The 17274-nt window shown below is 36.1% G+C and overlaps 1 protein-coding gene across 1 annotated transcript; it reads left to right on the plus strand.

The window, feature by feature from the left end:
- The first annotated feature begins 11236 nt into the window (after nt 1-11236).
- On the plus strand, nt 11237-14867 carry LOC145066031 (myosin-binding protein 3-like). Its single transcript, XM_079013183.1, has 4 exons — nt 11237-12442; nt 12512-12664; nt 12763-13925; nt 14333-14867. The coding sequence occupies exons 1-3, from the start codon at nt 11344-11346 to the stop codon at nt 13902-13904; spliced, it is 2394 nt and encodes a 797-aa protein (XP_078869309.1). The 5' UTR covers nt 11237-11343; the 3' UTR covers nt 13905-13925; nt 14333-14867.
- Nucleotides 14868-17274: the final 2407 nt, after the last annotated feature.

Genomic DNA, 17274 nt, shown 5'->3' on the forward strand with positions numbered 1-17274 from the left:
GTTAGTATTGGTGTTTGGGGTTGCAAGTACTCACGAGATAGCTGGTCTATTGGGGAGTGACAAGTCACTCACAACAAGAGTATCTGGGCTTTGGCCAGGTACAAGTGATCTGTAGAGATAATTAGGTCTATGATCCTGTTTTATAATGAGAACCTTGAGTTATCGGAAATTGAGTAGCCGGTTGAAGGATAAAGTGGAATGGGTCCAACGATATTGATTCAGTATGAGTGGTCTGCCAGGGATTCAGACCATCTCGAGACAGCAGATTCAAATCGAGTAAATGTTATCTTGTAGCGAGAAATTCGTTGATCTACGGATTGTAGGGCTTTACGAGGATTGGTCATGGCTACCCTGGGAAGGCTAGGGTGTGCCCAGGATGGTGACCATGTTACTAGAATGATTGGGTGTGTAAGGAATGGTAAGGAATGATTTCGAGGACGAAATCCAATTTAAGTGGGGGAGAGTTGTAATACCCTGTTTATTTATTAGACAAATAAATAAATTAATGAACGATTAGTAGCACTAAAATAAATAATTATATATCAAAGGATGGTCTCGAAGGGCTAATTGTCATAATTTTAGAAGTTGGGGGTTAAAAGTGTAAGTTCTGGATTTAATTTGAGAAGGAATTGAGAAGTTAGGGTGCGTTTGGTAATTAATGGACTTAAATTGAAAAGATTTGAAGGCTTAGGGGCTGGTTGGTAATTTCAGGACTTATTATGAAAGGAAATTATGGGATCAAGGGCTAAAGGGTAAATATTGAATTAAGATTGAAAGAAAAAGGGAAGGAAGGGGCTAAACTCGTCATTATGGAAGTAAGTTTGAGGAATCGGGGTATATAACCCGTCACCCCTCCCGCTTTAAACCCTAACCCTAGGAGTTAGAATGCAGCCGCCACACTCTTCCTTCTGTCTCCGGCGCCATCATCCACCTCGCTCATTTCCGACCGCCTAGCACCACCGGACTTCCTCCATGTGTTCTATCGGCGAGAGAGAGTTCAACGAGTCAAGCTTTTGGCGACGGGGCTGTGAGGGGTTAGGCGAGCGAAGCTACTGACGTCGCTGCCAGCCGATGTCAAGCACTTCCGCTATGATTTCACTATTGGTGAAGCCGGGAACTGCCGAGGAACGACCACCGCCATCGCCTATTCCTCGTTCTTTTGTGGCCTGACGTCGTGTATGTCGACGGGAACCGATGGTGGGCTTTGGCCGCCGTTGTTGGGTTTCCGGTCATCGCTTGCCAACCGTAGCAGCTGAGTTGGGGACGTTTCGCTCTTCAGATCGTGACCACGAAGCGTGTGTACGGGTTGCTCGGCTGGGGATCGAGGGAATCGCTGCCACCACTGCGAAGTGGTGGCTGTCGTCGCTACCTTTCCGTTCTGCCGCTTTTGTCGCCGCCTTGAGCCACCAGGTGGGTGGCTGGGGTCGTTTGGTGACCATATAGGGTGTGTGCATTTTTCCGTTTAGTTTGAGTGGTGTGTTTGATTTGGCCGGAAAAGCCACTGCCGCCTCATGCCGTCGTGAACCACCGCGGGTGGGTGTAATTTTGTGTGTATATGTTTTGTAATTAGATTAGGGTGTGCGTGTGTTAATCGGTTGGGTATTGTAATTGTAACAAATCTGGATAGTGAAGAAAATCCATCACCGCCACCGATAGGTGGTGCCGCCACCGGCCGCCGTGTCGGGTGGCGGTGTGCCTTGTCTCGATTGTGTTGATTCGTTTGGAGGGTTTGAAACCCTAATGGGCCCAAGGAAGCCCTAATGGGCCTAATAAGACTTAATGGGTTTAATAAAACCTTAATGGACCCTAATAAAACCCTAATGGGCTTAATGCCATTCTAGTAGGCCTAGTAGGCCCAATAAAGCCCTAATTGATCTAGTAGCCCAACAAGTTCATAAATGGGTTAGTCTTTGGGTTGGAAAACACTAATGCCAATTAAACTCTAATTTTTGAGAATTAATCGGGAAGCACTCGAGAATTATTTAATAACTTGAGATATTAAATAATAAACTTTGGCAAAGATTAATCTAAGCGATAATGGACTTAATGGATTAAGTCCTTAATGGGTTAAGTAGGAAACTTAACCCTAATCATCATTTTATGGGAAACCCAAATTTCACTTGGGTTTATTGTTGGGCCTTCCTTTTGGGCCTTGATGATCGGGTTATTAATGGGTCATCCAAAGTCAAGCAATTATACTAGAATAATTTAATGGGCCTAGGGTAAGGCCCATGTAAGGGGCTTGGGCCTAATTTGGAAAATTGGGCCATAGTTTGGGCCTGAATGATTATATGATGTTGGGCCTCAGAATGAGACCATGTATAGACCTAGGACCAATTTGGAAAATTGGGCCATGTGTTGGGCTTTGATTTCCTAGTTGACCTTGGGCCTATGGATTGGGCCTTGGGCTTGAATAAGCCAAACTAGGGGTAATGTAGTAATTACCCAAAGAATATACGTATGGTTATGTATTGGGACCCAATTATTAATTGGGTGTTATTTTGGTGTTGACAGTTCGGGAATCTGTCAGCCAGCAGCTGGGGTCGAGTATGCGGGACTTCAGCAAGTGTGGGATTGTGTCTTCGGGACTTCAGCAATGCGAGGTGAGTTACCTTCCAGTAGCGGTGGGTCTAAGGCCACAATGCCGGCCCACCAGTAGGAGACGTATGATAGATGATTGTCTCTGTGATATCATCTAGGTTTGCTACTACCTGATATGTTATATGCTAGCATGATATGTTATATGTGATAGTAGTAGAGTTCGGTTGTTAGGACCGGAGGGTAGTCAGACATCCCAGATACGTCTGACAGTATGTGATGTTATGTTTATATGCTAGCATGACCTGTTATATGAGTTTGAGGTAGTAGGAGGGGAGCAGTCCCCGAGTTCGGTTGTTAGGACCGAAGGGTAGTTCAGACACCCCAGATATGTCTGATAATATGTTATGTTATGATATGTGATAGTAGTAGTAGTAGTAGGGGGTGAAATAGTCCCCGAGGTTTGGTCGTTAGGACCGAAGGGTAGTCAGCACCCCATAATGGCTTGACATGGGTAGTCAGCACCCCAGAATGGCCGCATGGGTAGGTCGGCACCCCAGAAAGGCCGTACCGGGTAGGTCGGGCACCCCAGAAATGCTTGGCAGTATGTATGTTATGTGATTGTGTGGTATGTGGTATGATGGGGGAACTCACTAAGCTTCGTGCTTAGGGTTTTCAGTTTTGGTTTCAGGTACTTCGTGTTTCACGTAAAGGAGTCGGCTTGATCGCAGCGCATTACATTATGGTTTTCCGCACATGAGATCTTTTGTCACACCCCCAAACCTGAACGGCGGAAACGTTCGGGGGCGGATGACTTCATGTGGTAGCGTAACAATAGAATACATAGTAAAGAAAGCAATAAAACCATCCAATATATAATTGAAAGTTTACATTTGTCAAAAGTTACATGTTCAAAACCAATTACAATATGATGTCAAAATATGAGATTAAACTGGCGCCGCAGCATCCCTTCATCAAAAGCATAATGATACCTGAAATTACTGATTCCCTGGGACATACAAGTAATTTTGAAAGAGTAGATCAGCATTTAAGCTGGTGAGTTTCATAAGTATTTAAATGACAATGTTTGTATGAAAATGAAATGTTTTGTCCTTGTTTGTTTGTGTTTAGAAAATCCTATATTTTCTACTAGTATAAAAGTAGCCTTCTCTCAAGACCAATGTTTGTTTCTGAAATGTATGTAAGTGTGAAATAACCAAATGTGTCTGAAAACCTTGTAAATCAATGCATTTTTAATACCCCATGTGAGTTTTATAACCATACTATTGACTCGGAATGCCTATACACAACGTTCTTCAGGCGTTGGAATGTTATGATGTTTCTTACCCCAAACAGTGGACTGTAGCTAACAGTCAGGCGCGGGTTGTCAAGCCCGTATAGATCTATACACAAACACCATGCTCCCCCTCCAAGGGATTCTGGTATATAATACAGGACTTGAAATGTGTACTCGAACGTACGTGAAGTGTATGTCTCACAAAACCGTGGTATAAAAACAGATTTACGTGTTAAAATGTTCGTTTGTTCTTGTATATGAAAGTGACTTCTTGAAAATCATGTTTCTAGTATGTAAAAGTTAGTAATATCCTCGTAAAACTATACCTATTATAGTTTTCTAAAAGTGTGTCTCGTTTGTTTAGAAATACCTAGAAAAGGAATCACTTGTTATGAAAGTATAGATTTTTGTAGAGCCTAAGATAGACAAGTATACATAAAATCTAAGAAAATGTTTAGTTTATACATGCATTACAACAATTTATATTTCAAAAGATAGAATTCTATTGTAACATATTTTATATACGAAAGTTTACTATAAAGTTTATAAATCACATGTGATTTATATATATAAAAGCATATAAAATAATTCTTTATGTAACACATGATAATACTCGTGTGTTTTACTTGTATTCCCCCCCCCCCCCCTTGAAAGCATATAAAAGCATTTAGAATTTCTTAAAAAGGTTAATTAAGGGGTATGAACTCACTTGAAAGTTTAAAGATAGCGAGATGGAAAACCGGGCAGAGTTTCGTCTTGAGAAACGGATTTTTCTCGGGATTCTCGGGAATCTCGGGAGTAAAATTGACCCTCAGGACTTGAGCAAAAAGACCAGAGCTTCGGGGTAGTGCGGGCACGGAAATCGAGGCAAGATCGGGAGAGAAAGGAGAGAAATGAGCAATTTTTCCGGAAACCCTCGCATTCTATTTATAGGGGGTCTGAGAAGCCTCGTACGCGGGGAGTATGCTCGTACGCAGCGCGTACGCGTACGTCATGCATGAGCGAGTCCTCGACTGCCTCGGCTTCGGATGGGACGGATAGGATGCGACGGGTCGGATGGGTCGGGTCGGTAGCTTCGCATAGGGGCGACGTGGACGGACCGAGACCAAGGCCTTCGGGTACGCGGGGCGTACGGGGTTACGCAGCGCGTAACTCGGATGAGGATGCTGACTCCTTCTTCGGATATTACCGGATTTTTGATTTAAATATATATAAATTATTTAATAAACTTCAAAAATCATATCTCCTTCATACGAACTCCGTTTTCGATGGTCTTTATATCCACGCGAAGGTGAGACTACGCTCTACAACTTTCGTTTAGATTCCGTTGGCAAATTCCGAAATTATTTTTATTATTTAATTATAAAATGACGTGATTAAGGAATTTTCTTTAAAAAATCATAACTTCTTTATCTGACGTCGGTTTTTGCCAGACTTTTCACCGCTGAAATACCATTGTCGAGACCTTCGATTCTCGTTTAGGTCATTCCGGCCAAAAGTCGCTCGATCTCCGATTCGAGTTTTTAGCTGTCTGTTGCTAAGCCGAACTTGGGAAAAATCTTAACTTCAATATACGAAGTCGGATTTGGGCGTTCTTTTTACGTACGATCCCGTTTTAATGACATTTAAACATAGAGGGAATTTAAATAGAACTTTTTGGACATTTTATTATCAAAGTTAATTTTATTAACTCAAAAGTGGTTACAATACTTGACTTTTTAGATCATTACAAAGAGTTGAAATATCAGGTTGTCACACCTTTGGGATTACACTCTGATATTGTTTTATGATAACATGTTTGATTATTTCTACTTTGGTTTTGACATGACATAATATTACAGATGTTTTATTACACTGTTGGTTTTAAAATGACGTAATTAAAAATGAAATTTTTGGCCTGTATTTTTGGGATGTTACAATATAGATAGTCATCGAGCTTTTCCCGACATCATACCTTAGTCCAATAACATATAAACATAGGTACAAACCAGAGTCACAAAGACAACAAGCATTTTATCAACATAACATAAACATGGGTCGGCATTGGTGCCTTCAACCCGTTAAACAGGATTAGGAAACTCACCTCAAATGCTAAATGATAACTTGATAAATCCCGGCCTTGGAAATCAGCTCTACTCAACCCCTAAATAGAAACAATCCCACAGATACCGATCAATATATCAAAACCCCAAAAGGTCAAACTTGGTTAAAGTCAACGTTCCAAGTATATTCAACTCGCCGAGTTTCCTCATTAATCAACAAAATCACGAAAGGCCGGTTCAACTCGCCGAGTTTCCCCTTTAGTCAGTAGAATCGGTAAAAATCGATCTAACTCGCCGAGTTCACCTATGAACTCGCCAAGTCCTTCAGGAAAACACCCCACTTAATCCATTAAGCCACCATTCTCGAACTAAATGGTCCACCACTCAGATCTGGACCAAAATATCGATCAGAAGGGTAAAGTTTCCAACTTTACCCTTAAAAACCATCCTAGTGGGTATAGAACCCAAACCCTTAGCTTAAAAGGTTAAGGCTTAAACAATAAGCACATATTCATCAAGACAAAGCTCTATAATACAGATTTGGTTCTTAAAGGCTGCTAACACACGTAAAGTTTCCAACTTTACTCACAAATATGCCTAGAAGAGACTCAAATGTCCAAAAGAAGCCATAAGATGGACTTAATGCATGCGTGGAGCTCTTAAGACCATAAAGTTGGCACCTTTATGCCAAAAGAGCTCAAGAGAACCATAGATCTGGAAGGATAGCCATTGGGACGAACTTCAACCCCATCAATCACCCAAACATGGCTAAAAGCCTCAAAACTACCCCAAAAAGAGATCTAATCAAATATTGAGCAAGGTTAGAACTTTATACCAGAAACATGCTGGAAATGAAGCAAGGAATCAAGATCTTGAAGGCTCCAACTTGAATCACCACCTTGCATAAAGCTTCTCCTTCTTCCAATGGCTTCAACACACCAAAACACACTCTTTAAGGGCTCACAACACTCAAAAAGGCTTTAGGGTTTCGAGATTAGGGTTAGGGACTTTGGAGGCTGGAAATAAGGCCAACACCTGTGACTTAAGGTGTTTAAATAGAGTGCAAAACCCTAAAATTAGGGTTTCCTCCTGAGCGGCCAACTCGCCGAGTTGAGACTCCTCAACTCGTCGAGTTGCCTCATAAAATCTTGCGGCCAAAACAATTTCAACACGTCAATTTAGGGCTTCCAACTCGACGAGTTCTTAAGAAAAAAATGAAATACTTGGAATAAAAATCTTACCAGAAATAAGGCGTTACAACTTATTTGTTCATTTATGTTGTTAAGCATGTGACCCTAATGATTCACGTATATATATATATATATATATATATATATATATATATATATATATATATATATATATATATATATATATATATATATATATATATATATGTATGTATGTATATATATATATATATATTTGTTTTTTTGCGCATTGATACCAACAAGACAAAAGAAAACTCATGATATACTATGCAACTGAGATTTTTTATCTAGCGATTGTGCATTAGGGTTTTTTTATTTTTCACTCGGTCTAGACACCTCACCATCATGACGAATTTGATATTATATGTAAACGACTTCTCCCATTTTGCTTATTCCTCATTTCATTCAGGAGGTAACTCCAAAACAACATTTTCCTTCGATACTCCTATTTTCGGAATCTTGAAATGCTATATCGAAACAACATTGAAAAAACAACATAAAAATAAGTTGAAAAACAAAGTCAACAATGACAGTAGATAGTCAACGTCTCAATGACCGTCTCTTGGGAGCTTTTTTGGAAAGAAAAATAAATAGATTGAAGTAACAAATTGCATTTTGGTTGGGGCTAACATGAATCTAATAAAATCTTGGAAACTAGTAATGGAAAAAATAAAAATAAAACTCAACACTTGGAAGGCTAGAACCTCTCGTTTGGTGGGAGGCTCACTTTTCTTAATTCCGTCCTACATAGCCTACCGCTTTATTATTTTTCCCTATACAAAACCCCTTTGACGGTCATTGAAAATTTTGAAAAAATAAGAAGACAATTTCTTTGGAGCGGAAAATGAGATTGTAAGAAAATATGTTGGGTCTCATGGAATAAAGTTTTAGCTCCAAAAAGTAGAGGCCGTCTTGGTGTATCTTGCCTAAGAATTATGATTCTATCATTACGTGTTAAATGGTGGTGGCGTCTCAAAACGAATCCGGATGCCTTATGGTGCAGTGTTGTTAGCTTCATTCATAAATGGGAGAGACATGACTCTTCAAAAATGACAAGATCGAGCTACTCTAGAAATTCGAAAGAAATCACAAAAATTAAGGTTGATTTTAAATCATTTAATACCGACTTACATGCTTTATTCACTAGAAGAATCGAGAATGGAAGCAAGTGTTATTTTTGGCTTGATAAGTGTAGATGCAACCAACCATTCAAGGTTTAAAGGAGTTATTTCCTAACCTATTTGCACTTGAAAATGCAAAATTTTGTGTTGTTAGTAACAAGGTACTCATTGGTGGACAATAGAGTGACTTGGAGATGGGATTGGATCCGGAAACCAAGGAGTCACTCGAAATCAAACAATTTTCTACGATGCTCTACTTGTTGTCGAACACCATTTTAAGTGATGTCGCTGACTCGTGGGAGTGGAAAGGTGAAAAATGGAATCGTTCATAGTGGAGTCCCTACGCTATTTAGCATCTAACATGTTTTTAAATCCAGAAGCAATGCATTTTTCTTGGTTGAAATTGGTTCCATTAAAAATCAACACCTTTTTTTGGAAGCTTTGGCAAGATAGATTACCCACAACATTAAATTTTATCAAAATGGGTCTGGCATTGATACAAGCCACATGTACTCTTTGTCATAAAAAGAAAGATTATACTTTGCACTTATTATTGGATTGTAATTTTATAACTAAGGTTTGAAATATAATTCACATTTGGTGCATGTTAACTTGTATAAACCACGTTAACTGGTATAAACCCAAGGGACATTAAATATTTGTTCAGTGGAAACAATCTTATTGGCAAAACCAAAAAGGCGACAAAACTCGTTCATATGATTCTAATGATGAATTTATGGAATCTTTGTAGATCAAGGAATGTAGTAATTTTTAAGAAGGTGAAACATTGTCCTATGAAAATAATAGATCAAACTATGACGGTGGTTTTTACGTGGATAAAACATAAGGAAAAGAAAAACTCTATTTGCTGGGAGAAATAGTGCATCGAGCCTTTTGGCTGCTTATGATGTTCTCTTTATTTTCTTGTTTATCCGCTTCTTCTCATTTGTTTTGTACTATTTTGTTTTGGCTATCTCCTTGCTAGTTTTGTTTATATATATGCCGACCTTTTTGTCATTCAAAATTTTTTTTACGTTAGTTTGTTGTATTATTTTTAGGGGAAAATGACTTAGGAGGATAACTACCTCTTATCCGTATTCACATATTGACAACTTTTTTTACATAATAAAGCAACTAACTTGTTTTAACTATTAAAACAAGTTAGATGTTTTATTATGTACAAAAAAGAAGAAGTTGTTAATATTTAAACAGTTAAAACAAGTTAGTTGTTTTATTATGCACAAAAAAAGAAGAAGAAATTGCTAATATATGAACACGGATAAGAGGTAGTTACCCTCCTAATAGTCATAATAGTCATAAAAGGCCCATATTAAAATTACATTCGTGTTCTTGAAGTTAATAAATAAGAAAACAAATCATATTTTTTTTCTTTAAAATTAAAAAATATATATATATGAAAAGGGTATAAACATAATTTTACAATGAAAAATGAAAGAAAAGGTATGCACACACCATGGTGATTATTGACCAAAAATAAGAAAAGAAAAAGATGGAGAAGCATGATTAGGTCCAACATATGCCATCCATGGTGGAACCCATACCTTACTTTGTGTGTGGTCCACCTACTTATATTGTGTTGTTTCTTGGACCCTCCATTTGATGCCCATCGACGAAAAATAAAATAACCGAACAATATTAAAATCTTAAGGCTTAGTTGGGGTTTAACCACATCTTTCTCTTTCAAAAAAAAAAATATTTGGATTGAGTAAATCATAGTATTTATTTATGTTATATTTCTATTCATTTATGAAAGAAAAAAAATCAAGAAGTGCAAAATAAAAGAATAAATAATGTGTTTGACGGAACTGGTTGGTACCTGAATATTCCGAAAGTTGTAATTTTTTATTTTTCTAAAATATTGGACAAAAATTACTATAAACTTTTAAAAAATATCAAATGATGTAAAACATAAAAGCAAAAGATTAAAAGCTTGTAAAAACTCGTAGTTTTTGGATTATGAAGGGTTTTTTTAAATAAAAAGATTAAGTTTTAAGTTCGCTACTTACATTTTTTTTTTTAACTTCAATGCTTTCTTGAAATATAAAAAACCGTTGTAAAAACATATCTTTAATACTATTACTTGTTTTGAATTTAATTTAGAAATAGTGCTTTGTGTAGACATCAAAAGAAAAGAAAAGACTAGGCGTACATAAACTTATATGAGCGAACTAATGTTGCATCTTTTTAAGGCTAATTTCATTTCCAGAATAATTTTATATGTATAAAGTTAAACACTTTAACTTACTAATACAGTAAAATAGATATTGTTAACGATGTTTAACTTACTTAGTAACAAAGCCAATTTGTGTTAAGTAAATAATGTCTATTAAAAACAATCAAATGATGAACTTTTTGACAAAAAACTAACGAAAAGAAGTTTATAAAAATGGTTAAAATTTTGTTTATTCTCTAACGTTTTTACTCTTTTATTTTATGTGATACAATGGTTTTGGACAAAATATGTGATCACCTTTCGATCTCATGCACAATTTATGTCAATTATATGAATTAATAAAAAAACAAAATAATATTTATCAAATTGATAATAATTTAATAGTTGAAATGCGATTGTATAATTTATGTCAATATATAAATTAATAAAAAACAAAATATTATTTATTAAATTGATATTAAAAGAAAACACAAGGATTTATCTAAGTGTATGTTATAAGGTAATTAAGTATTAATTACAACGTTAGGTATAATGATACTAACATATAATTTTGGTTTAAAAAGTTAGAATACATAATCATTCAACCTCATATTAAATAACATAAAACATGGTATTGGTAATTAGATACATTTTTCTTTAAGTCTTTTGTTGATTAAATATAAACATCTTCGAATAAAAAAACAATAATTAACTTTAAGAAAAAAAAATAATTAAAAAAAAAAAAAGAACAATCTAGCAATTTCTATTTATTTGTTAACCTAATTAGTTGATAATTAGCTTAACAAATTAAACCAATAAAATATTAAAAACAGTCTACGCTCTTCCCCATTGATAATCTTGCTTAAAACCTCTGTCAAAAACATTCTCTCTCTCTCTCTCTCTCTCTCTCTCTCTCTCTCTGTGTAAATGCACACAGCAAAACAGAGCATCATCAATAACCATGGCTGCGAACAAATTTGCCACAATGGTGCATAACAACACAAACAAGATCACACTTGTTCTAATCTATGCTGTTCTAGAATGGATACTCATAATTCTCCTCCTCCTCAACTCAATCTTCTCCTATCTCATCATCAAATTCGCCCAATTCTTTGGCCTAAAACCACCCTGCCTCTGGTGTGTTCGTCTGGAATGCTTTTTCGAACCCCAAAACAAGAATTCACATAGAGATCTTCTATGTGAGCTCCATGCTAAGGAGGTTTCCCAGTTGGGGTTCTGTTCGAATCATCGTAAGTTAGCTGAATCCCATGATATGTGTGAGGATTGCTCATCTGGGTTTCGAGAAAAATCGAGGAATTTTATGTTTTCGAAAGTGAAACAGATTGATTTGGTTCAGAGTGATGGAGAAGAGGAGGTTTGTTTGAAGTGTTCTTGCTGCGGTGTCGATTTTGAGAGGAAAAGTTTTGATGATTCTTCTTACTTCGTGATTAATCCTTCCTGGGATTTTTTGGGGTTTTCCAAAAAAGGAAGTTCGATTATGGATCTAATCGGATCGGATTTGGAGACTGATAATTTTGGGGAAAAACAGGAAATTCAAATACAGATGAAAGAAACAGAGGCTACGGAGATTGAATCGGTTAAGGATGATTTGATTCAATTTGAGAAAAAAGATGACTCAAATTCAGAAACACCCGCACAAGATCTCGAATTCTTCTTAGATTATAGTGGGCATCAATTAGTTCCAATCGAATCAATCGACGCAACCACTGTAGAATTTCTAAACAATTCAGAGGTTCATGAAGATCATGAATTCGGGGATTTCCAGAAAGCTCAAGTTACGTCAGAATCAACAATAGAAACAGTAACCCAGGAATTAGTAAAGGCGACCGAAGAAACACTTTCTGTTCTTCAGAATTCAAAGGAATTGGAATCATCGAAACTCGCAGAGCTTGATTCAATGGAATTCGAAGAAACTGAAAATTCACTTGTTTTTCATGCAAATTTAAGTGCTTTCTCAAATGAAAAACCTGCAATGTCTGAAGAAAATCAAACTCCATTCGATAGTGAAGAACTTAAAGAAACCGAGGAAAATCATTCAGGCAAGAAATTAACACTTATAACTTTCATTTTTAATATCGATTTGTATTAAATAAAATATAATCATGCAGACAATGGAGAAGCAGAGGTTTCTATTGGAACAGAGATTCCAGTTTTAGATTCATGTGATGAGATCAAAGCTCAAGATAACTTCACTTTATATTCTTTATCTCATGAAGAACCTTCAACAAGTTCTCACGATTTGGATTTCAATCTGGAATATGGTAATCTTTTAACTTGTTTAACGTGTACATTATACATTCATATTAATGTCAAATTTCAAGAAACGAGACCATATTGTTTGTCTTTTTGTTTGTACTAGGTTTCGATGAAGCTCGAGAAGAAGAAAAAACATGGGAATTGACAACAACAACCGAATCGATAAGTGAAATGGACAATGGTGATCCAATTAACACAACAGAGAAACTTAAATCAGCTTTGAGAGCCGAAAGGAAAGCATTACAAGCATTGTACACCGAGTTAGAGGAAGAACGAAGTGCTTCAGCAGTTGCTGCAAGTGAGACAATGGCGATGATAAATCGGCTTCAAGAAGAGAAGGCAGCAATGCAAATGGAGGCATTGCAATACCAAAGAATGATGGAAGAACAATCGGAATACGATCAAGAAGCTTTGCAATTGTTAAACGATTTGATGATGAAGAAGGAAAAGGAATTGGAATCGTGTCGAAAGAAAGTGTCGGAATACGAGACGAAGGAAAGAATGCGGTTTTTGGCGAGTAGTTTGAAGAGCGGGACGTGTTCGGCTTCGTGTAGTCATTCCGAGGATGGAGATGGAATGTGGGTCGACGTGAATTCCGATTCCAAGGAAGATAACGGGAATCATGAAAGCCGGAATCGGAATACGCCGGTTGAAACCGTACTTAATCTAGACTCGTTTGTGGAGTTCGAGGACGAAAGGTTGTCGATTCTTGAACAACTTAAGGTTTTAGAAGAGAAGCTTTTCACTTTGAGCGATGAAGAAGATCGACACTTTAACGATATAGGTCAAATAGAGGATTACTTCGAAGAGAACGGAAAACATATAAACGGGAATGGAATCACGAACATGTTCCCGATGGAATCACATTATCAAGATCGGAGATCGGATGGTTTAACGGGAAAGAGACTTTTACCTCTTTTTGATGCACTCGATACCGAGAGTGAAGACGGTGTAATTACATCAAACGGGAATGGAAACGGATTCCATTCCGACAAGATCGAAAACATTGCGGTTACAAGATTCGAGCTACAAAAGAAGAGAATCGACATTGAAGAAGAGGTTGATCAACTTTATATAAGGTTACAAGCCTTAGAAGCAGATAGAGAGTTCTTAAAACATTGTCTTGGTTCTTTGAAAAAAGGGGATAAAGGGATGGAACTTCTTCAAGAAATCTTGCAACATTTACGCGATCTTAAAAGCATGGATTTAAGAGCGAAAAATTTCACTGATGAAACTCTTACATGATCAACTATAAGATTTTATAAGGTAACATAAACTATTCTTGATATTCATCAAATCAATCACTCAAACATCAAAATTTCCATCTTATGTTACATATATTGCTTTGATATACTCGATAAAGAGGCAATTTAATGTTAAATGGAAATTTTGATTCCCTAGTAAAAATAATATGTTTTGTTATGATAAATGATTTATACACATTTTTCTTGATTCCTAAAAAGTCGTAAAATAGAACATTCTGAAACAAAAATTGTTATGTATACGAATCAATCATAGAATTTCCATCATGTATACATATATTGCCTCGATATACTCGATAAAATGCAATTTACTATCATATTGAAAATGTGATTCCCTAGTAAAAGTATATATTTTTTTGTAGGTCCATTTATGTAATTTCTTGTTCATTTTTTTTTTGGCACATTCTATAGGTGAAAATGGGGCCACAGCTTAGAGAAATTGAGTGGGTATCCATCAATTGAATGAAGAGGTCGTATTTGGAAGGCTAAGCCACCAAACTTTTGTTCTTTTCTTGGTTTGATTTTTTTTTTGTTCATTATTTTGTTTTCAAAGCAACATATTTTTAAAGCTAAAACAATTAAATTCAGAGTAATATATACAAATATTACTATCTGTAGTATATGTTGTTTATTCTGAATTTGATAAACTTGTTTTGAGAAAAACTTGAAAATTTTAAAAACCCATTTTTTTTTTCTTGTGGGGTAGGTGTAAAATCATCTCCATCTTTTGAGGGAAAAGGTGGAAGGTGAACTTATATGTGTGTTTCTTTGTAGGTAGTTAGGTGTAGGATTTTTATTTTATTTTTTATTTTTCATTTTTTATGAAATTGTTTAGGAGTGATAAGAAAGGGAAGGGACCCTATTCTTCATTATTTCAAAGTGTAATTTGTAAGTATGTAAAACTGGTATTTTAATTAGAGTTAAATGTTATGTGTGTAGTTATTTATTTGTTTTACTTGTTTATTTATTTTACATCATTAAAATCTTATAAAGAATAGATCGGCTATTAAAAGTAAGAGTATACATTTAAGTTTCTTATTATTAAGGTATGAATTTATGTTCATTTAGCACTGATATTCACAATTTGATGGGTTCATTCATGATGAGCAGTAGATGTAAATTTTCACTTATTGATGTTACCCCCCCCCCCCCCCCCCCACACACACACACACACACACACACACACACACACACACACTCACACACATTTGGATGAACATTAACTAGGAATACTATGAGCAATAATTGAATCTACAAGGGGTATTCATGTTCACCCTTTGTGACAAAAAGGTACAAGATTTGATCTTAAATGTCTATGCTGTCTTTTTAATGATATCATCGTATTTTAAATGGTTATTTTTTTTTTGAACAAGCAAAATTTATTATGAAATTAGAATGACGCTAAAAAGAAGTACAAAAATTCATAAAATCGAAGTTAGATTCTTGATCCAGTCTAACCAATTAACTTTCGTATCTACTTGAAAACCAAAAATAAAATAAAATATTGACACAATAGAGTCAATTAGAGTGTCCTTTCACGGTTTATTAACATTAATAAAGGGTCGAATTTCCCACTTATCATCAACCTCGGTTCGATTAAGAGCTTCAAGGTAGTATTTAAGTTTTGATAATTTCAAAAATTCACCCCTGGTTCTCGATGGCACCGTTCCTAACTCTATACGCCATGAACAATATGTAAATTCATCATATATTTTGTATTCACTTCAAGAGCATAAAGTCTAGAAAATCTTATACTAAACAAATACTCTCCTAACCAATTGTCTTCTCGAAAATAAGTATGATTACATTTGCTTTTTTTTTTTTTCAAGATAAACATCCAAGTCTAAGTTCTTTTGATTGAATATGTTTCAAAGAAGCAACATTGTTACTCAAATTTGTAAACTAACAAGACATAGAACGGTTAGGGTTTCGTATTATTATCAAATAAGAAGTACAAGATACAATGAAAGTAAAGACATAATATATAGACTAGGTAATTAGAGTTTTCTAGCTAATTGACCGATATAAAACCCAGTACAAAATAAAGCCAAAAATTTTATTAGGCCGATATCCCCCCGCAAACTTACAATGCAACAACAATAAACATTGAGAGTTTGTCACATAGAAAATGAAATCGATGAGCAGTCAAAGGCTTCGTGAGAATATCAACAATCTGCAAGGTGGAAGGAACATAAAGAAGGGAGATAGTGCCCTTCTAGAGATGATGTCGCGTAAAATGACAATCAATCTCAATGTGTTTTGTGCGCTCATGAAATACTGAATTCTTGGCAATCATTATCGCACTCTCGTTGTCACAATACAAATGGGTAGGCTGAAAGATGTGAACACCCATATATACAAGAAATCATCTCAATCAAACAATCTCACAAGTGGCGATAGCTATGGATCAATACTCAGATTCTGTAGAAAAACTAGAGACAACATCTTGTTTCTTACTGTTCCATGATATCAATGAATCTCCAAGAAAAACATAATACCCAATAGTGGACTTATGATCATAAATATCATTATCCCAATTAGCATCATTATAGACACGCAACTCAAGAGATGATGTAGATGGAAACACAAGGGTACGAAACTAAGTACCACGAAGGTATCTCAAAATACGAAGAACAACTCCCCAGTAAACAATATAAGGGGTAGTGGAAAACTGGCTAACCACATGAACTGCATGAACAATATTCGGTCTAGTGACAGTAATGTAAACCAAACTCCCTACAATGGTATGATAAATGCTTGGATCTGATAAGGGGACACCATCAGTTGGAGAATAATTTGCCTCTTTATAGGCGTATCAACTGTCCAATTTTCTGTGAGTCGTGCGCGTTCAAACAAGTCTTAAATATACTTCGTTTGAGATAAAAGATAACCCTTTGGTGGGCAACTTTAATCCCCAATAAATATCGTAGCAAATCCAAGTCTTTCATAGCAAAATGGTGAGCCAAATCATGCTTTAAAGACTTTATACCATCATGATCGTCACTTGTAATAATCATGTCATCGACATATAAGGAAAGAATAATCCGACCTGTAGTAATACATCGAAAAAATAGAGTCGCGTTATGGTTACTTGGCTTAAAGCCAAGCGAAGTAATCACCGTAGAAAATTTCTCAAACCAAGCACGAAGGGCTTGTTTGAGGCCATATAGTGCCTTCCGAAGTCGACAAACTTCACCTAGTTGGTGAGCAATACCAGGGGGATGAGACATGTATACTTCCTCATGAAGATCACCATTCAAAAACACATTCTTGACATCCATCTGATAGATCTTCCGTCGGAGAATAGAAGAAACTGCAATCAAGGTGAGAACAAAAGTCATTTTTGCAATAGG

This window comes from Lactuca serriola, chromosome 8, assembly GCF_051521515.1.
Source record: "Lactuca serriola cultivar US96UC23 chromosome 8, Lser_US96UC23_V15, whole genome shotgun sequence".
In the NCBI taxonomy this organism is placed as follows: Eukaryota; Viridiplantae; Streptophyta; class Magnoliopsida; order Asterales; family Asteraceae; genus Lactuca; species Lactuca serriola.